This window comes from Rhizopus delemar, genomic scaffold, assembly GCF_000149305.1.
Source record: "Rhizopus delemar RA 99-880 supercont3.8 genomic scaffold, whole genome shotgun sequence".
Lineage (NCBI taxonomy): Eukaryota > Fungi > Mucoromycota > Mucoromycetes > Mucorales > Rhizopodaceae > Rhizopus > Rhizopus delemar.
The window spans coordinates 1632971-1655345 of record NW_027137834.1 but is presented as its reverse complement, the minus strand read 5'-3'; the positions used below and the strand labels follow the sequence as shown (position 1 = coordinate 1655345).

Sequence of the window (22375 nt, the reverse complement as noted above, 5' to 3'; positions counted from 1 at the left end):
ATTCACTCCAGCATCTCAAAAGCAATTTTCTGAAATGTCTTTTCTTGCAAAGTTCTGGGCTCCAATCATAGAGTTATTTTTTGATCCAAATCAATATTTTGTTCAGTAGTAAGTTATAAGCTGCACTCAATAACTAAATTCATACACGCTAATGAAAGCTACTCATATAGGGGCGATACAACGTCTCCTCATTTATCGTTGTTGCACTTACATTTTAACTTGGATTTTCGAATTGTTGTTAAAGATATCAATACCGAAGCCTTAGACACTTTAACTGGAGAACTTGCTCGCGAATCTGCAATAGCGCCCCACAAAGTCTATTCGACTTTCTGAAGTCTGCTTTAACAACCAAGGCTCATTTGAACGCTGCTTTAAGACGCCTGCCATACATCCCGCCATCTGCTATTAAACTTTTTATTTTTCCTTTTGTACAGATTATGGGTCTAACTTGCAATGTGTATGGTATGAATATTATTGACAAGAAAGTATATACTATCCAAAAATTAGCATCATTTAATTATCCAAGTACAAACCGTGAAGTTAAGAACGGAGGAGTAAAAGCATTGATTAGTGAGACCATTTAAAACTGTCCTAGTTACTTTAGAGGGCGTTTACTTAACTTTTTGTTTTGTCTTCTCTTTCCGATCTTTTTCATTCTAATTTGCTAGTCAATGATTAATAATATTGACACAATGATAACGGAATACAGCAAGACAACTAGCTCTAAAATGGACAATATAAAAAAAGGACAGAAAAACGCATCGAAAGAAAAGATTATTAATATTGACGAATATATTTCAGCTGTAAAATCATATTTTGATTCTGGTCTTACGTTCGAAACAAACGAAAAAGAAGATGAAAATGAAGACAGTACCGATGAAGAAATATAATTCAAGGCAAAAATGCATATTGGAAAGAAATACAGTATTGTTATTTTTAAAAATATAAAACATGTAATAAAATATTGAAGATTAAATGTATCACTATACCAAACAAACACGATACATAGCAAAAATTAAAGTTAACACTATCCTCTTACAATTCAATCGAGTGCTTACAAATAGATTTGTAGAACATTGATTAAAACAAATTATGAATAATTGCAGTAACAGTTGAAATTGAAATAAACATGAACCCATACTACCATATAGTTAATGATTTAGTTTATCTCCTCCTCTATTGCTCTATTAGATTAGTATGTTTTTCACCTGCCGTTACTCTCTTTCGCACCGCCATCCATAAATCCTAAGAACAGTTTTTAAACTTGCCTCATTCAGGCTTAAAAAAATAATAAAGTATTGTTGACCCTATTGAAGACTTTCAAAAAGCTGGGCAATTTAAGTTCAAACAGTTGACCAAACTAGTTTCTTTTTTTGGGCCAATTTAACCTCACACATACGAGCAAGCTTTTTCAAAAAAATGGTTAAAGTTTTCAAAGTATCGGTACATATATCTCATTCAAATAAAAATATAATTTTAACGCCAAACATAAATGACATCCCTTCCGCCAATTTTATTTAGCCATTGTGGGACAATCAGTCTTGTTTAAATGTTATATTTTATTAAAGGTCCAATTGAGCGCTAAAAAAATAAAACAAATAAGTGTCCGCCCGGACCAGATCAATCCATTTGGAGGTTTGATGTTTAGAAAAAACCCCTTCGGGTTCAAGGGTAAAAAATGAGAAAGGAAAGTAGGGTGTATAGAGAGACATACGAAGTTAGTTAAATTGTCTCAGCCATTCAATTAGTTTTTGACCATGAGGTGCCTTGCATGGGATGATTGTATAGTATTGTAGTTGATCTAATTCATGGAGGATAGAGCATATAACAGGCCATCGACAGGTCCAGGACAGAGCAATACTAGAGGGAACAAATGTGCGTGTCGGAAGCATATCCAAAAGGAAAGATATAGGGTCAGCTATTGTTTCAGGCATACAGAGACGGCGATGCATATTGAGGCAGCTGATGGCGTGACGTCTTGATAGATTATTGTTGGGATGGTAAGGGCAGGGTTTGGGTGCACCACCTGGCAACCAACCAAGGCGCCATCGTATACATCGACTTCTTTCTTCATGAGTCATTGGTAGCCACAAGATAGGGTCGAGAGTGATTGTTGGGCGACAGCTGGATAGTAGTTTGGAGTTCTTACCTTGGATCTGTTTTTCAAGATTAGAGTGGAGGAATTTCTTTTTTATTGTTCTAAAGCCTCGGGTATCTAATTCGGCTATTGTCGGCGGCATCAATTTCCACAGAGCTGTTTTTGATAGTTTGTACCATTGATGACCTCTGGTGTACTGTATATGTGGCATTAAGCGATACAGCAGTGTGTCCTCAGGTAAAGATAATGAACGAAAGAGGAATGGGGGTTGCAGGATAGCTACTCTTTCTCTCATTGTGGGTAACTTAGCCAAATGGAGCATCACCTTGGTGGATGCTTTTCTAGACGCACCGTAGATCTTACATATGCATTTGTCTTGTGCCTCTTCTAAAGATTTCAGCTGAGAGTGATTGAAGCAGTTGATAGCTATGCCATATTCCATTTGTGGCCGAACTATTTGAGTATAAAATCGGGAGCATAGGAGCTTGGAGAATCCAGATGGGTTTACTCCAATAGAAGATAGGATATTCATCGTAGACATGGCTTTGAAAATATTGCTTTGAACAAGTTTCTCTGGATCAAGGTGGCCGCCTGGTTTGAAGGGTATCCCTAGGTAAGTAAAAGTTGTCGTTTGCGGTAGAACTTGGTCATAGATAGCATATTCTACTGTCTGTGGTTGGTTATCCAAAATGACACATTTTGAAGGATTCCACTGGTATCCCATTTGTATACTATGTTCTTCGCATTTTCGTAGTAGGTCAACCATTGTTGATCTGTTGGCTATCAAAACCACATCATCCGCGTAAAGTAAGCAATTCAAGAGTGATACTAAATATAATGGGGGTATATCATCCTCTATAGCTTGATGGCGTAGGTATACCGGAAGTTGATTTATATATACCGAGTAAAGGTAGGGCGAGAGGATGGATTCTTGGAGTGCTCCAGTCTTTGGGCCAATCATTTTTGGAAATCCAACATTTATCTTTTCATTTACGCCAAATTCCATAGGTTTGACTGTATGATTTTTAAAACCTTTGCTTCTCCAAAGTTACACTGGATTCATCCAATTGGCCCATTTATATTATATTTTACAAGCAGACTCTTTAAAGCAATGGTATAGCGTAGTCTCCGACGAAAGAAAAAAGAAAGACAAAGAAAGGAAAAAGACAAAGAAAGGCCCAATTAGTAATCAAAGGGGAATAAAGAATAGGACAGAAAAATAATCCGTATTGTTTTGATTGTAAACACCGCGGATAAAACAAATGTCTCTCGGTGTAACTTGCTGTGAGTTTTGCTTTCTTTTTGTATTATAAATCAAACTTGTGCCTCATTGCGAGTTGAGTTAAGCTCTTATTGTGTGGGAAATGAGATGCCTTGTTTGTTTTATTTGAAACAAAGATCCTTGTTGAAGCAAAATAAAAGATACTTGTTGAAGCAAAAGAAGAGACGTTGCTGAAAATGTTATTTTTCATACTACACGTATGTCAATGGCCCAATGATATCATCGGACGTCGATCCATTCAAATAGCGCTTGTATTTATAATTGTTCAGGTTAATTTATTCTCCCTAAAAATCCGGATCAATATTTAATTTGATTAATAACATAGATAAAAAAAATAAAATAAAATAAAAAATAAAAAAACTATATAAACCAACCGTTTCATTGTGTCCCTCTTTTTTGTATTATTTCAATCCTATCTATTTCACTCAATGGTCTCTCAAATCATTCAATTCCCCAGTACTGCCACTCGTGGTGTATTCAAGCAAACCACGATCGAAACACCCGCACTTGCCAACAATGAAGTGCTGATCAAGATCCTCGCTAGCGGTGTCTGTCACACAGACTGTGGCTTCATGGGCCAAGAGGGCCTTGTCCTTGGTCATGAATCCGTGGGCCGTGTTGTTCAGATCGGATCAGATGTCAAAAAGATTCAAGTGGGTGATGTGGTTGGTAGTTCCTATTTGAAGGAATCCTGTTTGAGCTGTCCCTCTTGTAACTCGGGCGTAGATACCAATTGTGACAGTAGAAAGATGTTCCCTGAAGGAAACTCCAATGGATTTGCCTCTCATCAAATCGCTGACAGTCGGTAAAGTTCTTTTCTTCAAAAAACCCCCCCCAAATAGGATATATATACTTACTGTCATATAGCTTTGTCTACAAGATTCCTGATCATTTGGAACCCAAGCATGCTGGTCCCTTGATGTGTGCTGGTATCACTGTCTTTAATGCCCTGTATACCTCTGGTGTCCGACCTACAGATCGTGTGGCCGTTGTAGGTATCGGTGGATTAGGTCACTTGGCTCTTCAATTTGCGCGTGCATGGGGTTGTCATGTCACTGCCATCTCTGGTTCTCCTGATAAGAAAGAAGAAGCACTTGGCTTTGGTGCACACGACTTTTTAAACTCGAGAGAGTTCACTGCGGAATCGATTGAACAGCTCTCTAAATACGATCTCATCTTGGACACCGTCTCTGCCAATCTGGATTGGGATCTCTACATGTCCCTTTTGAAGCGTAACGGTCAGTTCATCTTGCTCGGTCTTCCCGATAGCTCTGTCGAGTTCAAGAATCCCCTTGAGATCCTTGGTGGTCAAAAATCATTCAAAGGCTCTATCGTGGGTGGAAGATATGCGATCGAGCTCATGCTTGAATTTGCTGGACGTCATAATATCAAGCCACAGATTGAAGAATACGATTTTGATTTGGATGGGTTACATAAGGCGATCGAGCGTTGTGATGCCAGCAAGACGCGTTACAGAGCTGTTTTGGTTGCCAAGGAAGAGTAAATGTTTGTAATTGTAAATATATCTTTATCATGTACAGAAGAACAAATAAACTTCAAGTATAATTTATTTTCAAGTCCCTTTATTTCTCATCACTACATCCATTCACTAATGATCTCATCCTTCTTTTTAATATTCAGTATAATTTCAATTCATGGTTCTTTCGCCTAATCTTTCTAAGCAACCTGATAAAGATGGACCTTCTACTAACCCCGTTCGATCGACCTTCAGTAATCCTACTACTCCACGATAACGTCTAACCTTATGCGATACGCCTTCCCTGCATTCACTTAAAGTGCCTGCATATGCGAATGACTTGCTTGTTTTCTTGACCAATGCCCACGATCTTGCTGCAACCCAATCCTTGATCCTACGCTACAATCAGGCATCCAACGCAAAAATAGGCTACGATAAAACCATTGCTTTTTCCGGTTCCGGATGCTCCACATCCTCATTGGTTGTCTATCTTTGCTTCTCATGGAATTGATGATTGGCATGATAGACATTCTGATGAACCACTTACCTATCTAGGCTACCCTCTAATACGTTCGGTCACGCATCAACCTTTTTTTCAGTCGCATTTAATTGCTAAAATTAAACGAGCATGTGATCTACACAAAGAAATTTATTTGCTCATGGTCGAGCAATCGTTTTAAATACATTGATACTATTGACTCTCTGGCATGCCATGTGCGTCACCTGGATTAGTCAAGCTAGCCATAAAAACCAATAACAGTAATATAAAATAAACTCAGAGTTGATATAGACATTCATTTTACTGAAAACTGCGAAATAAAAGATAATTGCTTATAGGTAAATGTACAAAGTAAAAGAAATAAATCAATCGAGGAATGCTTTTCGATATAATTTTACAAGTCAATCCAATACCAAACATAGAGGCAGTTGTAAGCAATGCCAAACGATGCAAAATAAAAGAAAATAAAGCAAATAATATATTGACTTCAAATATGTCTTTTTATTTATAATAAAACCACATACACCTAATAGTTGTTGTTCAAAATATCATCAACCTTCTTGACCTTGGCATAAGCGAATTGAATACCGGCAAGGAAGGCTTCCTTGATTTGCTTGGCCTTGATGATCCTACCATCGTAGGGTTGATCGAACGTGTTGACGGCTTCATCGACAACAATACACTTGAAACCTCGATGACTGCCAGAGTAAACAGTCGAGTTGACACAATTATGGATCATCATGCCCACAACAATAATGGTATCGATGCCCTTGCTTTCGAGGTGCTCCTTTAAATCAGTGCCTACAAAGCTGCTCACCTCGTGCTTGATAAAAATCTTTTCACTTGCTAATGGCTTGACGCTCTCATGGATCTCTACACCCGGCGTGCCTGGTTCAAAGAAATTCAGCTGTTTGCGTTGCTCTTCTGTAGAATGATGGACAACATGAACCACCTCCTTGTTTTCCCTTCTAAATTTTTCCATCAGTTGAGCAATGGCTTGAGCGGTTTCTACTGGACTGTCAGTAGGAAATCTTCCACCAGGAAAGTAATCGTTTTGAACGTCGACGATAACAAGAGCTTCCTTCATTTTATTTATTTCAAAAAAAAAAGTTAGAGTTTCGATAAAGAGAATATGAAAGAATCCTTGGTTTATATAGAGTTTTTGCTTTATTGTCTTTGTAATATGACAAATACTTGTCATTCAATTCCAGGCATGGTTTGTTACTGCGATTTATGTAAAAAACTACATTTTTTATGTAAAGCCTTTTTTTTTCAGGTGCCGCAAGTTTTTTTTATGTAAAGTCGATACGTTTCACATAGAGCAGTCACGTCACCCAATGGCGGATTTCGATGTTACAATGGGCGGCTTCTTTTAATTGAAGAGCGGGTTCCTATTTTCAAGAAAGGCACCAATGAACAGTAGAATAAACAAAATACATGGTTAACATGTTTCTTTACAGATAGTTTAATTGATTCAATTTGAAACTACTTGCCAAATTATCAAGAATTAATAAAAAAAAAACTAATACGTAATGGCTATGAAATAATAGGATATGCATGCAAGTCTCCTCTCCAACGATGATTTAGATACTAGAATCAGGATTCTTCAGGCTATGATTAATGATTTATGTGAGCGCTCCTTTACAAGTACAGTTCACATATCCGCATCTTGTTATGCATGTTCTCCTTTTACTGAAAGAAATTTGAAAAACAATGATGATATACTCTGTAAACCAGATAAAATAATAAAGAACACACAAAGTAAAATAAAAAATATGCAAATTCCAAAAGACCACAACTAACATTTTATTTGATTGACCACAGACAGGCCCAAGTATTTGAAATCAGTGAGTCATGTTGTATATTTGGTATCAATCGACTTTACCGAGTTAACAACAAGAACATATACTATAAAACAATTAATGAGAACAACCCCACCATCAAAAAAATTGACATAGAAACATTTACTGTTGCTAAGGAACTCTTTTTGATTCTGGTCGTTTAACATAAGAGGCTGAATTACTTGAAAAGTTTAATAATAGAAACCCTCCCTATTACAAAGATCAAGATAAAATAAATAGTGTGCAGATCTCTTTTTTAATTGCATATGCTAACTTTTTAAAAATAAAATGATAAAAAGTCATACTTTAAAAATTAGCATAATCTATAGTTGATGAATCAACAAATTGAAGGTGTTAGTTGTAACAGATTTCAACAGTACTGTTAAATAACACTTTTATAACCAACAGCCACTTGAAATATAAAATGGTGATCTCATTAAAATTCACTCTACTTGCAAGATTCAGTACACAGTCATTGTCTATCAAAAGACAGTGATAGGATTACTCAAGCTCATCCAGATACAGAGACACGCATCATTTTTCTTTTTCTTTTCAAAAATCATTGATATTCCAGACACACATCTTCATACGATCGTCCGACATGTACAGACGAGCCGTAGAGATCTAAGGTGGGGTCTAGGATGTTTAACATCTAGGTGAAGGTTGGGATATCATGTCTGGTCACATAAAAGTAAAATTCTAATTATTCATTATAAAATACATGAAAACATTGACTTTTTGTATGGATATGTGTGTGTGTGTATGTGTGTGTGATTGAATTTATTGTGTCGAGTAAAAAAAGAGGATTTAAACAACAGTACCAGAGGCAGAGGCAATACGAGGCCACAAATCAGCACATTCCTTGGCAACGGGACCAGTGATGGCAGAACCCTTCATTTCACCCTTGGGGTTAACAATGACACCAGCGTTATCTTCAAAGTAGAGGAAAACACCGTCTCTACGGCGCCAGGCCTTGCGTTGACGGACAACGACGGCGGCCAAGACCTTCTTTCTTAATTCGGGCTTACCCTTCTTGACGGTAGCAACAACCATGTCACCACAACCAGCAGCAGGAAGTCTGTTCAAACGACCCTTGATGTTACGGACAGCGATCACGTACAAGTTCTTGGCACCAGAGTTATCGGCACAGTTCATGACAGCACCTACAGGGAGACCAAGGGTCATACGGTACTTTGTTCCGGAAACACTAACTGTGATTGTATTAGTTGAATTCTTTCACGGTTCCTGTTTATAGTCATCAACCATGATTGGGTGTAAAAGTGAAGAGTGATGATGGATACTGTCGTGATGCATTACTCTATTCTCTCATTCTGTAGAATATCCTTTCCCCCCCCTCTTTTTTTCCCTCTCCATCTTTTATTGTCTTTTCTTTCCGTTTCTTTTTGCATATGTTTATTGTTTATGTGTGTGTGTGTGTTGGATAGATGGATGGATGGATGGATAGAGATGATGTAAGGTCATTTGATGTGATATCCAACTGGTTCAATCATCCGGTCTTTCATCATGAATCCATCGCTCTCTTCACTTTTTATCCAAAGATTGATGATGTCTATAAAATGTTGGGTTGTCTTACCTTTAGGCATTGCTCAGTGATGGATTGAGAGAGGAAGGGGAAACTGGAAACTTGGTCTTTCCCTTATGCTTTTCTCCACACATTTCCCTTTTGAACGAAATGAAACACCGACACTTCGACCCAGCTCAAGGTCCGGTAGAACTTCTATTTTTGGAAAGTAGACAGAAATGGAGGGTAATGCAGCAAGAAGGATGGCATTGTAACATCCATATTGGAAAAGAGGATAGATCACCACATAAAGAATAGATGTGTTAAATCAATCAAACTTTTTCTCCTTTTTGAAAAGAGATGATCTTTTGTAAAACAATGAATCCGTGCTAAAATTGAATTGAAAGATGGAATTGTTTGAAATGATTCCAATTGCTACAAGACGGTTGAGTTTATATGTAATTCACAGTAACACAGGTAGATTGCTTCTGATTGAATTCAGAATTAGAATGCTTGAATGGTTACTTTTGCATTTATGATTTCAAATGAGTGTTTATAAAGTCAGTTACACACATCAAAGTATGATTTGTTTGCTTTCCTTTGAAACTGATGTCAGATTGGAACGGATTCTTTTCAATCTCCACATAACCTCTCTCTTTCTTTTTTTTTTTTTTTTTTTTACTTTTATGAGGCTTGGGATATTTGGGTGGGCTGCAGTAAAATGACGTTATGATCGAGAACATGATACGGTATTGATGTGATACGAAAGACTTGATATTAAATTAATTAAACTTACCGCAATTTATGTTGGTGTAAGAACTTGTAAAGGTCAAGAAAGAAAAAAAGCGAGAGAGAGCGATTGTGATCGTTCAGTGGAGACAAAAGAAAGAAACGCGTCCTTTTCTTCTGCAGAAGTTGTACAAAGATTATATTTAATAAAAGAAACTGCATCAGCCAAATTATGGGAAAAAATAATAATATTTGATTTCATGTATAAGGAATTATTGATTAATTAAAACCTTTTTCTCATTTATAGCAATCGTCTTCCTCTCTCTCTCACCCCCTGTACTTATTAAAAAAGAGTCTATTTTTTAATTGTGGCTCAAAAAAAAAAAAAGGATCTACGCTTAATTAAAAAAAAATTAGAAAAGGCTGAAACGCCAAGAGGTTTATAATAAAAAATAGCACTTTTATTTTTTAATAAAATAGCTTGATACTAAAAGAGAGAGAGAGAAAGAGAAAGAGATAATCTCTACGGAAAAAAGGGATCGACGCCCTCACTCACTGACTGGATGTGTAACGGAGCCCAGACCTAAACCTGTCTCACAAACTATTTAAAACAAGATCGTCATCCCTTCTTTTTCTTTCTTTCGTTCTTTTTTAAACAATGATACCCATTTCTCCTCCCGTCACACCCAAAACAAGATATGATCCACTGGATGCAGACATTGAACCCATCCTGTTGGATCGTGTCAGACACCGCAGGAAATCAAGGCCTCATCGATCCCTTCCCGTCACCACACCACGCCCATTCACTCTCAATGTCTATCCAAAGAGAAAACAAGACACAATCGATTCCAAAACGAGCTCAATTCATCCCACACTGGCACCTCACTGGATACCGGATCTGGACGCCTTCGAACGATACCCGTCTGTCCGTGCGATCTGGAAAGGTAAGCCAATTCCCCCCCCCTTTTTTTTTTCTCCCCCTTCTCATCCAGTGACTTAGGCACACCACTAGACATACGTCATCTTCCTTCCTTTGATTTACTCCATCCGGGTGAAGTCCATATCGCATCCACCTTGCGTTTACCACCCGAACAATACCTCAGATGCAAACACTCACTTTTGTTCCATGCTCAACAATTCAGTCAATCCAACATGCCATTTCGAAAATCAGACGCTCAAAAATGTGTACGCATCGATGTCAACAAGACAAGTGCCCTTTGGACTGTGTTTTATCAATTAGGTTGGTTTAAACCACGATCGTAGTCTATCTGTATATTTGTATCATATGTGAATAATAATAATAATAAAAAAATGCTTTATGGATTATTTCCGTTATTATTTTGTTGCTGCTGTTGTTGTTGTTGAAAGTGCAGTAGGCTATTTCTTTGCTGAGCCGCACTCGCTGCAGCCGCGGCTTGTTGTTTTTGATATTGTAGACTCATCTGAAACTGTTGCAAACTCGCTGCGGTCATTCGATTGCCATTCCGCAACACGTTTTGCTGCTGTTGTTGCTGCTGCTGCTGCTGCTGTTGTTGTTGTTGTTGTTGCTGTTGCTGCTGCTGTTGATTACGTAAAAGGGCCAGTGGCATCTGGGCTCCTTGTCGACCTCGTAATTGCTGTAGGTTCTTTTGGGCCATCAGATGCTGCAAAAGCTGGGTCTGTTGAGGGTTCAGTGGCATCTTTTGCTGCTGTTGTGTGGGTGAATTGGACATGGTGCGTTGCTGCTGCTGCAAGAGTTGATGTTCATGTAAAATTTGCTGCTGACTTAATTGGATACGACGGAATTGGGTTTGTAACTCTTCTTGTGTTATCTTGCCTTGGGCGGCAAATTGGGCTATCTGGTTCCGTTGGACGATCAGCTGGGGCCATTTGTTGCTGATGTTGAGGGTTTAATTGTGCAAGGATTTGTTGTAGGGTGGCATCTAGAGAAACATGAGTTTAAAAAAAAAGGGAATACGATTGTTTTCAACACATACTTGGTTGAGTAGGTGTAGCGTTTTGCTGCATAGGTGTTGCTATTGGATTGGTCGTTGCGGTTGCAACAGTAGGTGTGCTCTAATAAGATAAGATTCAGTAAGATACGACAGCCTGCATAAGTTACCAATTACCCTTTGCTGTAAAGGTGACTGCTGGCTCAATTGTGCCTGTTGTTGTGTTTGCGCTTGCACCTGTGCTTGCTGTTGTGCCTGCTGTTGCGCCTGTACTTGGGCTTGTAAGGCTGCTTGCTGAAAGACAGCCGCTTGCTGCTGCTGTTGTTGCTGCTGCTGTTGCTGCTGTTGTTGTTGTCTGGCAGAGTTACTAAGCTGTGCAACCAGCTGCTGTGCAGTAGCCATCGGTATCACACCCGTCTGAACCAATTGCTGTATGCGTTGTAAAGATACTTGTAAATTGCCTGTACTCAATGCTTGTGCCAGCACAGACTGTTGAAGATGATTCAGGCTTAATTTATTAGCTGGTGCATTGGCATTAGGTAATCCCATATGAGCAGCTGAAGAAGGTGATTGAGATGCTCTGTTGGGTAAAGCCATCGAAGGCATGCCCAACTGAGGTTGCTGCTGTTGAAAGGCCGCTAGATGCTGAGCAGAAATTGGTGTTTGTGCAGGAGTTTGTTGCTGATGGACGGGTAATGCAAGAGAAGGTTGTGGCGGTTGACGTGGTAATGAGGCGGTTGGTTGTAAAGGCGTTTGAATCTGAGACATGGTAGGTGTACTAAGATGTGATTGGGAAGGTGTAGAGTGGGCAGTGGATGGTTGTGGTGGCTGTGGTGGTTGTGCCAAAGCTTGTTGTTGTTGTTGTTGTTGTTGTTGTTGAGCAGCTTGCTGCTGCTGTTGCTGCGCAGCTTGTTGTTGTGCTTGTAACTGAGCTTGCGCTTGTGCATGTACTTGATTGATAACATGGCTGATTTGGGGTTGTGGTTGCTGAGGCTGCTGAGGAGCCTGTGGAGCCTGAGGAGGAGGTTGTGGTTGCGATGGTTGCTGTTGTTGTTGAGCTTGCTGTTGTTGAACTTGCTGCTGCTGAGCTTGCTGCTGTTGTGCAAAGATGGCACGTTGGTGTGGCGTCAGCATGGCTATCTTGGCTTGAAGAGCACGGTTTTGTTGTGCTTGCAACTGCTGCAATTGAAGAGCAGTAGGCGGCGTCATGCGTGCAGTGGGTGAAGAAGGTATCACGTTGGCTGTTGTATGGTCAGAAACCAACGTGTTGAATTGACCATAGGTAGACTTGACTTGTGTGACATAGGTTTCCATAAGATGTTCAGGTCCCAAATTAAATTTGATGTTACCACCATTCAAACTTGTGTCATAAGCAGTACCCCAACGAAAGACGCCATCGTAATGTCCATTCAAGAGATAAATATTGATAAGGGTATATACTTTTTGATCGCCTTCTGTTCGTTCAAATCGTAAGGTTCGAACACACTTCCTTCCGTCAGGTAACGTAACAGGTTCCAGCAGTGATTTGCGCCCTTTGCCCTTTTTGAGGTCAATGGAAGGTAGTGGTTCTGCATTGGCTTTTTGTTTTTTGGCTCTCCAATCTTGAAGATAGGAAATTTTACTAAAGCTAGGCTCGAAAGGAAACGGCCTCTTTGCTCTCTATAAAAAAAAAATTAATTATTTACATGGATAAATTAATCATGCTAATTGTACATTGTCTTTTAATGTCATGAGCCTCATATGTTCAGCTTGCTTTGCCAGCTTTTGTTCACGTTCAACCGAATTCCACTTTAATTTCTTTTTCGTCTTTTTGGGTGTTGACGCGTATTCCATTGCATTATAAAATCGGGTGACTTGGATCGACGAATCCAAACAAAGTGGTTCCTCTGTCGCAATCTAAAACAGCATGAGTTTGTGAGACAATGAATTGATGAGAACTTACAAGAATCTGTGCTTCGACTTCTAAAGCAATCTCTTCAGTCCAAGGAAGTCCCCAATCCTCACTTAATAAGGCCACATCTGTCCAAATACTCTCCGCTGTAGGTTTCATGACAACTCGTTTAATTTCCGTGGCTTCCAATCGATGATCATGAACCTCGACAATAAGGCAACCTAGGATTGTGTTTAAGCATTGATATTCTACCGAGCTGTCTCTATTTACCGCTATAGTATCGACACGATGCTTCGTTAAATACATCCATTAAGTCGCCTGGCAATCGTTTTTCTTTAATACACGCTAAAAAGTCCTACAAGACATATATCCTGTTAGTCTTTCGTCTCAGTCTCACTAGATCTTTACTTTAAATTGACTCTTGTATGAAAAGAAACCATCCTATACAATAAAAGAATGTTAGCCTTCGGATGTTGCTGCAAACAATATCGCATATATAAACCTCATGCTCGAATTTAAAGTAAGTTGAATACAAATGTAAACAAAGTGAAGGTGGATCATGAGCATGTCTCTTTAATAATTCTATTATTTTTTTCCATGTTGCATCGTCAGTCATTTTGCTGCTTTCCTTTTTTTAAGATTTACCTTCTTCTCTTGGTGAACATAGAGTTGACTAAATAAAAAAAGTGTTGGTGGATTACATTGTACAACCTGTCCTTTTACCTTTGCTTGCTTTACTGTGTTGGAAGCCTGCTGTGAATGAAGTTCGGCTAATTGGGTTATTGAGCTTTGGTCTGCTACAATAGAAGCCATGGTATGGAAAGAGAGATAAATTAGAAAAAAATAGAGAAAGGGCAGGACAAGGGAAATAATTGATAGAAATCGAGTCACGTGACCTGAATCAAACTTCACATCAGCTTGTTGATGTGATTCAATTGGCCGATGTGAATAGTCTACAGTCAATAAGATGCTTTGGTCTTCCTTATTTTAATCGCACTCTATCAATTGGCAAATAAAAGATTCTTGACAGCAGAACGTTCATCTCACGGTTACAAAGATCTGCAGTCCAGTTTGGACAGCCGATTTGTTATCTGCAGACTGAGAGAGATCAGGTATAGTGGGTTTGGTCTTTTTATGATGGAAACTAGCAGGAAGAGAGACAAGATTCTTTCTGCTGTCTAATTCAATCATGCAATTCATAGAAGGCTAAATAAATCAATATATCCTATTGTTTAAAAGATCCTTGGCAGACGATAGTGATCAGGGTGCGTTAGGTGAATTGTTCATCTAGATCTATTTGCTGTAAACAATAGAGAGGTAGTTTAAATCTCAACAAGTTTTTTTTTTATTAAAAAACACATTTCTTGCTCCTTGATTCTATTACAGCTAGGAATATCTCAAGTAGCTGTTTTCTTATTTTACAAATGTGATATGTTATTGTTAGGATGATTGTACTAGATCTGATCATGATATTTTGTATCATTTAGACATTATTATTCATATTATCCTCCTGTCTTTGCTGGGTAGCATTTTGAAAGGTTTGCTGTTCATAACGAGCTTGTTGGATTTTTTTTCGACAGACACTGTAAGGAAGACCAATTTCTTGTTGGACTCTTCTTCGAGACATCGTATATTTGAAGGGGGTCAGAGGGCTGTTGTTGGTAGGTTACTGGCTTTTTTATCAATTGATTTTGCTGTGGTAAACATGTAAATGGTAAGTTTTTAGATCCTTCTGATGATGTCCATACGAATTGCATTGTCTCCCCGTTTTCTTGGACGTAGTTGAAGTCTTCAAAAGCTTTTGTTGTTGCTCTAGCTGCGATCTAAAGTTTGTTTTCGTTTTGTAGCGCTGTGATACGACTCGATGAGCATCCGCTTTGTATCTTTTAAGGTTGAGAATGAAGATTTTGTTAGTACTTTCTGATACTGTCCAATCCCCCCCTTCGTGTACGGGGATATCTCCCGCGTATTTTTTAATGGTTATACGCGTTTCAGGTAAGAGAGTTTCGTCCATTTCGACCATGATTTGATATAGGAGTGTTGTTCTTTCTCTTCAACCTTCTCCTTCTGTTTTCAGACTTGCAGCGAATTGTTGGAAGAGTATTTCTAGTTACTCGGGTGTGAGACTGATACTTTGTCGATCTTGTGCCACATTGTCATCGTGTTCAATGTTGTTCATATCCTGTTCCCATGAATGCGCGGTTCAGAGAGCTAGTACCGCATCTGAAGTCGAAATGAAAGCAATCAGGATTGGATTAGGTATGCCATGCAAATGTGTGAATCATTTATTGATTGAATGGGTTTGTGGTTAAGACAATCCCCAAGTTTGGCAGCAGACTATGTACAAAAATCTTACAAGTCACTATAAAGAATTTGATTTTAGGAACTCCTGATTCGCATGGTCAATGTTTTCTCTTCAAGTAATTGTCCTCTCTTAAGTATACTCTTACAAACAGACTAAAACTGCTCGATTGGGTTGATTTCTGTGGAATAAATTGTTTCTAGCATCAAGAGATCATGACTTGCTTTCTTATCGACTTTTTCACGTTGAATATCAATCAGAACAGACATCTTCAGCAAAGCATGTTCACAACCGTGTTTTCTGCTCACCATGATATAAATAGAATAGCGATAACTTTGACGTACCAAGACACTATGGATCGTTTGTGTTACAATACCAAAATAGAAATTTGTGATACGCAATAGATTAGCTACAGCGACGCCAAGGACCTATCTATAGTTTGCAGAAGCATCTTTTTGGTAATCCATGAGTACATCCAAGGAGCGTAACTCATGAAATACAAGCCCATTTGCTATCAGTGATAGCCACTCTGGTTTATTGGAAATCACTGTATTGATGAATGGATGGTTTATAGAATTGTAAAAGCTAGGAATTGAAAGACAAAGATTGATTGCGTACTATTTATAGGATTTTCACGCTAGGTTTGCTACAGTAATATATGAAATCGTAAAGTCTCGTTACTCACAGTATTCTTTTTTAGAGGCTTTGATAGCAAGCTTCATACAGAGTATAATGCATCAGTGAGCTTTAAAAATTGTATAGAAAAAGCTGCCAAGCAAATCTTAAAAAAAAGCCGTCAACATATCCCAGAAAAAGCTGTATACTTTGTAACCCTACAGATTAAATTATATCAAAGCCAAAAATTGGCATTTGAAATCTCGCATTTTACTTTTTTTTAATAAAAAAAAAACAATAAAAACTTACTACTAACAATATAAGCTCTATAATTGATTTTTTCTAAATTTAGAAAAAAAAATACTATTTTTTCATGCATGCAAACTATAAAATAAAAAGACTAGTTGAGAATAAGAGAATAGAATATATGATTATGATGAAGAATGATTACATAGCTTTGATTAATTGAACAAAGAAAAGAGAAAGAGCTAAGAAAAGGCACAATACAAAGATCTACCACAATGGTTTGTATCCCAAACAGGAAATCTTGGGGGGCATGTCGCCCAAAATAATTCTAAAAGAAAGAGAGATACTTTTTTCTTTCTCCTTTTTTTATTATATCATGTCGTTTGCTTCACCCGAAAAAGGCACTAAACGTAAACCTGGACTTCGTTTAACTCCACAACACTTACAACTTGCTACTCCATCTTCTACCTCACCTACCAATGCCACATTTCGTCAACAACTCGGTCATATTGTCAATGGTAATGCTCCTCCAGAAAAAAAGGACGTCGAAGAAACATCTTTAGCTGCTTCTTATTTAGCACAAAATGAATCACCTCCCAAATCCACAACAGCACGTATAGAACAACAACAACAACCGACAGCAGCACCAGCAACAGGAGGAGAAAATCATTTTATGGAAATCAAAGTACAAGATCTCGAAACACTTTCTCGATTAGGTGAAGGTGCGGCTGGTACCGTACGTAAAGTATTACATAAACCAACTCAACTCATCATGGCCAAGAAGGTAATTGCTGTAAATGTAAAAGACAGAATGCCAATCTTTAAAGTAGTCCATCTCGACCGAACCTGACCCTGCTGTTCAACGTCAAATATTACGTGAGTTGTCCTTTTTAAAAACATGTGATTCTCCTTATATCGTTTCATTTTATGGTGTATTCTTGGATGATGGAGATACAACGGTTTCTTTGTGTATGGAGTATTGTGAAGCTGGAAGTTTAGAAGATATTTATAAACGAGCAAGGGATTTGGGTGGCGTGATTGGTGAACCTGTACTTGAACGTATAGCAGAATCAGTAAGTGTCATTTCACTTTTCAGAAAGAGAGGCTTATGATACATTAGGTATGCAAAGGATTGGTTTATTTACATACAAAAAGAGTTATTCACAGAGGTATTATTCATAAAGATTGTATATTGATAAGCTAAGGGTACCGAAATAGATATAAAACCATCTAATATTGTGGTAACACGTAAAGGTGAAATTAAATTATGTGATTTTGGCGTGTCTGGAGAATTAATTAATTCACTCGCACAAACATTTACTGGTACTCAGTATTACATGGCAGTAAGTTTTCTTTTTCTAATGAGCCTAAATCATATCACTGAAACATCAGATAGCCTGAACGTATCCAAGGAAATGCTTATGCAGTACAATCGGATATTTGGTCGCTTGGTTTAACATTAATTGAAGTATCACAAAACAGGCCTGCCTTGCCTCCTCCAGATCAACCTCACCTATCCATTTTTGAATTACTAGATTATATCGTACGTCAACCCGTACCACAAATACAAGGATCTCATATCTCTGAAGAATGTAAAAACTTTGTTGCCATCTGGTATGTATAGCACCCACACCCACACATAAAAACATTGTTTTTAATAGTCCAATGTAGTTTAACAAAAGATCCAAATTATCGACCTACACCTGCTCGTATGCTTCAACATCCATTTATTTCAAAATGGGAACACGTTCATATGGATTTGGGTCAATGGGTTAAAGAAGTCTGGGGTTGGCCCTAAATTTACCAATCTTCATCAAATAAACCAGGTATTAAGGTAGCCTCAATCAATTCACCACTTTGAAGTGAACCACGCGCTTGTCTTTGCAAAAACATTTGCTTTTCATTACGTTCCTTTCGAATTTCAAATTGAGGCGGTAACTCTGGCAGACTGAAATAGCTCGGTGGTTGATCTTCCCCATTAGTATTAGCAGGTGTGGATGATAAGAGGGCAGAGGTCAGAGGACCGATGAGTTCACTGGGCAATCCTTGAGGTAGAGGAGGTTCATCGAGCTGAGGATCAAAAAACAGTGGACATTCTTTGGACTGGCGGTAATCTTTAATGGACGTCAGATGAGATACGCGTAACAGCTGATCGTAAGGCAGATTAGCAATGGCCAAGGGAATTGTGAATTCAGTAAGGTAATTGGATTTAAAGAGATGTCCTTGTTGTTCCACTGCGGCTTGTATACAAATATCATAATGCACCCGTGTGTGGCGTGAGGTAAACGAGGGGGAGACGAGTCGTGTGGGAATCACAAATTCGATGGGTTGTGAGAGTGTCTTGTTGGGTGTGATCTGGACGGAATCTTGGAGGACGACACGGACGCTTTCTCGAAAGGCGGTGCCTTGTTGCACGAGCATCTTGCCTTCGTGATGTTTACGGAACTTGTAAGAGATATTTGTGATTCTTGAGTCAGAGTGAAGCATGGTCATGTTTAATTGCATTTGAAATGTTTCATCTATAGATAGTGAGACATTGGCTTTCTTATTCCGATCTCTTCTGTACCTGGACAATATGTCTGTTTATCTAACTTTGCTTGAACTTCAACCAATGCCTTCTTCTCCTTTGTTACTGTTGTTTTATAAACCCACTCTTTATCTACGCAAAGCGTTAAGATAGATATGCGAAATTATTCAATAAACAAACCTGGTGTGGAAACAATGATAGGTCGATAGGGTGTGATGTAATCTTTGCTTTTGATACCCGATTGAAGAGCAGGTCCATCTGCTTGTGCTGACCAGATATAGCGAATCCCAAATCCTGCTGGTTCATCCATCGATGGCGGAAAGTTCACATTAGGAAACTATAGAAAAGAATAAACAAATATTAAAAGATGAATTGACTCTGTTTACTTTAAGTGCGAATGGATATTCATGTCTTCCAGGTTCAACTTCTTCCCATCCACATTGAGAATAAGGTAATGACTCTTGTCCAAATAGTTTCCAATCGATATCAAAGAATGTGGTAATCATTTCATGTATCCAATCTCCCTTACTATCCGCCCCTCCTTCATCTATTTTTACTGTTGCTATCTCTTCTGCCCGAAACTACAATCGTTAATGATTTCCTTTCTCTATTTAACAAATCTACCTTTATTCTTATTCTTGTAATATTTAAAATATCTTTATTGATCAATATCACTTTACCTAATCAAGTTGATATCAGATGCAAGAAGCCATGATATCATTCTATTATTACCACGTATCACTCTATTAGGACGAATAATGACATGTGTTCCACCATCAAATTCTACTGACAGTACAGGCACAGACATACTCTCACGTCTTTTTTGTAAATTATCATTATCTGTACTGCTGACTTCAGACATAGTATGAACAGGGAAAAAGAAGGAAGAAAAAAAAAGTAGAGTAATGCAATGTCTTTATTTTTCTGTCTATTCTAATATTAAACTCAGCAACCAATCACTCGTCATCTTGATCGTCCTCATCAGTAGAATAATCTTGCTCGGTTTGCTTCATGGCCTTTTGAAATTGTTCTGCAAATTCAGCAATCGATTGTCCGTTGGAAAGATCGATAACATCTTTAGGTACCATATTTGTAGCAAATTTGGGTGCATTACAGCTTAATATATTAGCTTCTGACTCGGATTGTATAAATCGAATATCTGCTTGCTTTTGATCCAAATCAACTATTTCCCAAGGATAATGAGTTTATGTTTATTCTTTATTCATCCTATCATAGACTTACACGTCTCAAGTTCTTGCCAATCATACAGGATTGAATCTGTGGTTGAGCAAAATGGATTGAAATCCATCAGATAAACTTTTTGATTACTGCGTTGAACATACACATCAAATACATCTAATGTACATATCAGCCACTCAACCTACGTACATCTTAACATAGCAGACACTTACAATTTAAGCTATCGAATTGTTCAACAACATGTTCTTCAAAGAATCTATAAATCAATAATTCGATATCGTCCTTCATGGCTGGTAAAAAATCATAATAATTCAAGTCTCGCTGACAGATACCGATGATATCTTGGTTCTTGACAAAGCAGCGAAATTCCATTGAAGGCTGTAAGTCATACCATTTCCTCAACACAAGATCGAACTTGCGAGTCGTGGGTGTATCTTGACAGTCGTCATAGGCGTGATTGAGATCGTGATTGATAAAATCAGATGATTTGAGTAATAAAAAGACATCAAAAGGTGAAGTGCATTTCAATGTCTGTGTACTTGCAATCCAAGCCGCATCCTATTGTATGTATAATCAATTTTTTGTGAGAAATAAAAAAAGAGCGGTTTTATTATTTACTCTGGGTGCACTCCAGTTGAGCTTTGGAAACAAAGCCCCTTCAAATTCGTTTACTGCTTCTTTAATGGCATTTTCTATTTCTGGAAAATGAGGTGTCTTTTTTATATAATGAGAATCAATAATAAAAACAAACATTTATATTTTACATTTTCGTCTTCCCCTTGATCATAATCGTCTTCAAGATCTGAATCTATTTCTTCCAAAGTAGCTGCTGCCTGAGGCTGTCTAAATTATACGTTAGATCTGTGTGTGTAGATTACTAATTTATTAATTACCCATCTTTAGGCAAGTAGATACTTTCTGCATTCAAATAGTGTATAAATTCTTTTGATAAAGGAACTATTTTTGATTTGAAAGTAACTGCTTTAAATCTTGGATACCAAGAACCGAATGAACAATTATCAATTTCTTGACAAGTAACAACCATATTTTTTATTTGTAAAGAAAGAAGAGAAAAATTAAATATCCGCAAAGTTCTTTGGTACAGTACCCGTAGGTTCTCCTTCTGGTGTCTATTTACATGAAATGATAAGTAATGATGACTCACATACATGACTAATCATCACTTACTACATAAGCAGAGGCTAATCCACCGTCGACTCTAAAGTCAACACCCGTCACAAATGAACTTTCATCCGAAGCTAAAAAGAGAGCACCATAAGCTTGTTCAATAGCCTCACCTATATGCAGCAATATGAGTATTCATAAAAAATCCTGTTTTTCATACTTACCGAATCTTCCTTGAGGAACATGAACAAGTCGTCTCTGCTTCTTTTCCTCAGTATTCAAAAAGTCCATTAATAAAGGTGTACGAATAGGACCAGGACAAAGAGAGTTGAAACGAATGTTTTCACGAGCATGAACCATAGCCAATTCTCGACTATAGCGTTGTTATTAGCATACATACCTTAAATAAAGCATCACTTACGTCATAGCCAAGACAGCACCTTTAGATGCCGTATCTGTTAGGAAACAGAAGAGATTAATGCCTTGTTATGGTACAAGTAGACACTTACAAGCTAATTGAGGAGTCGCTGCACCCATGAGGGCAACAAAACTAGCCGTGTTAATAATCGATCCGCCACCACTTTTACGCATAGCGATAATGGCATATTTACAGCCATACCAAACACCCTTTACATTAATATCCATCGTCAAGTCCCTAAATAAAGAATTAATAAAAAAAAACTTTATACAATCTGTATACTTACCAGATACGTTCTTCAGTATTTAACGCGTTGTCATCTTGAGGATGCATAATACCAGCATTATTAAACATAATATTCAATTTACCTACATTTTTATTTTGTCAGCAAACGAAAAATAAAAAAAAAAAGCTTCACCACAAACTTGCATGTAAATAAACAAGTCGAATGATAAACAAGAATTAGTCTTGATTTCTGTTAAACTCTTTTTCTCGAGTCAAATTCAGTTTGTTTTCTTTCTTTTCTACTAGTGCAAAATGGATTTGATTTGTCTTATCTGTTGTAGGATATTGATATCAGAATGAAAGACTAGTCTTATATGCTTTAATGGAATGCTATTTACAGGAACATAACAAGATACATTGCAATCAGCTCATCATTTGTTTTATGCG

The 22375-nt window shown here is 37.8% G+C and overlaps 9 protein-coding genes across 9 annotated transcripts; 3 read left to right on the top strand and 6 right to left on the bottom strand.

The window, feature by feature from the left end:
• Positions 1-1718: 1718 nt before the first annotated feature.
• On the bottom strand, positions 1719-2864 carry RO3G_10820 (uncharacterized protein; the record flags this gene model as incomplete). The annotated part of the gene is made up of 1 exon (XM_067665404.1): positions 1719-2864. One exon carries the CDS (start codon positions 2862-2864, stop codon positions 1719-1721), a length of 1146 nt encoding a protein of 381 aa, XP_067521505.1.
• A 944-nt stretch (positions 2865-3808) lies between these two features.
• RO3G_10819 (uncharacterized protein) lies at positions 3809-4884 on the top strand (the record flags this gene model as incomplete). The annotated part of the gene is made up of 2 exons (XM_067665403.1): positions 3809-4185; positions 4248-4884. 2 exons carry the CDS (start codon positions 3809-3811, stop codon positions 4882-4884), a joined length of 1014 nt encoding a protein of 337 aa, XP_067521504.1.
• Positions 4885-5882: 998 nt separating this feature from the next.
• On the bottom strand, positions 5883-6443 carry RO3G_10818 (uncharacterized protein; the record flags this gene model as incomplete). Its single annotated transcript, XM_067665402.1, has 1 exon — positions 5883-6443. The coding sequence occupies one exon, from the start codon at positions 6441-6443 to the stop codon at positions 5883-5885; it is 561 nt and encodes a 186-aa protein (XP_067521503.1).
• A 1561-nt stretch (positions 6444-8004) lies between these two features.
• Positions 8005-8250, bottom strand: RO3G_10817 (60S ribosomal uL14 domain-containing protein; the record flags this gene model as incomplete). Its single annotated transcript, XM_067665401.1, has 1 exon — positions 8005-8250. The coding sequence occupies one exon, from the start codon at positions 8248-8250 to the stop codon at positions 8005-8007; it is 246 nt and encodes an 81-aa protein (XP_067521502.1).
• A 1856-nt stretch (positions 8251-10106) lies between these two features.
• RO3G_10816 (uncharacterized protein) lies at positions 10107-10448 on the top strand (the record flags this gene model as incomplete). Its single annotated transcript, XM_067665400.1, has 2 exons — positions 10107-10392; positions 10441-10448. The coding sequence occupies 2 exons, from the start codon at positions 10107-10109 to the stop codon at positions 10446-10448; spliced, it is 294 nt and encodes a 97-aa protein (XP_067521501.1).
• A 316-nt stretch (positions 10449-10764) lies between these two features.
• RO3G_10815 (uncharacterized protein) lies at positions 10765-14083 on the bottom strand (the record flags this gene model as incomplete). The annotated part of the gene is made up of 10 exons (XM_067665399.1): positions 10765-11323; positions 11425-11503; positions 11550-13038; positions 13093-13275; positions 13322-13491; positions 13541-13625; positions 13679-13711; positions 13773-13852; positions 13916-13943; positions 13994-14083. The coding sequence occupies 10 exons, from the start codon at positions 14081-14083 to the stop codon at positions 10765-10767; spliced, it is 2796 nt and encodes a 931-aa protein (XP_067521500.1).
• A 2726-nt stretch (positions 14084-16809) lies between these two features.
• RO3G_10814 (uncharacterized protein) lies at positions 16810-17545 on the top strand (the record flags this gene model as incomplete). Its single annotated transcript, XM_067665398.1, has 2 exons — positions 16810-17217; positions 17264-17545. 2 exons carry the CDS (start codon positions 16810-16812, stop codon positions 17543-17545), a joined length of 690 nt encoding a protein of 229 aa, XP_067521499.1.
• Positions 17546-18233: 688 nt separating this feature from the next.
• Positions 18234-19466, bottom strand: RO3G_10813 (uncharacterized protein; the record flags this gene model as incomplete). The annotated part of the gene is made up of 4 exons (XM_067665397.1): positions 18234-18952; positions 19000-19092; positions 19141-19297; positions 19347-19466. 4 exons carry the CDS (start codon positions 19464-19466, stop codon positions 18234-18236), a joined length of 1089 nt encoding a protein of 362 aa, XP_067521498.1.
• Positions 19467-19916: 450 nt separating this feature from the next.
• Positions 19917-22057, bottom strand: RO3G_10812 (uncharacterized protein; the record flags this gene model as incomplete). The annotated part of the gene is made up of 12 exons (XM_067665396.1): positions 19917-20143; positions 20203-20316; positions 20373-20718; positions 20779-20874; positions 20925-21003; positions 21054-21117; positions 21269-21290; positions 21349-21458; positions 21510-21658; positions 21707-21740; positions 21795-21940; positions 21990-22057. 12 exons carry the CDS (start codon positions 22055-22057, stop codon positions 19917-19919), a joined length of 1455 nt encoding a protein of 484 aa, XP_067521497.1.
• Positions 22058-22375: the final 318 nt, after the last annotated feature.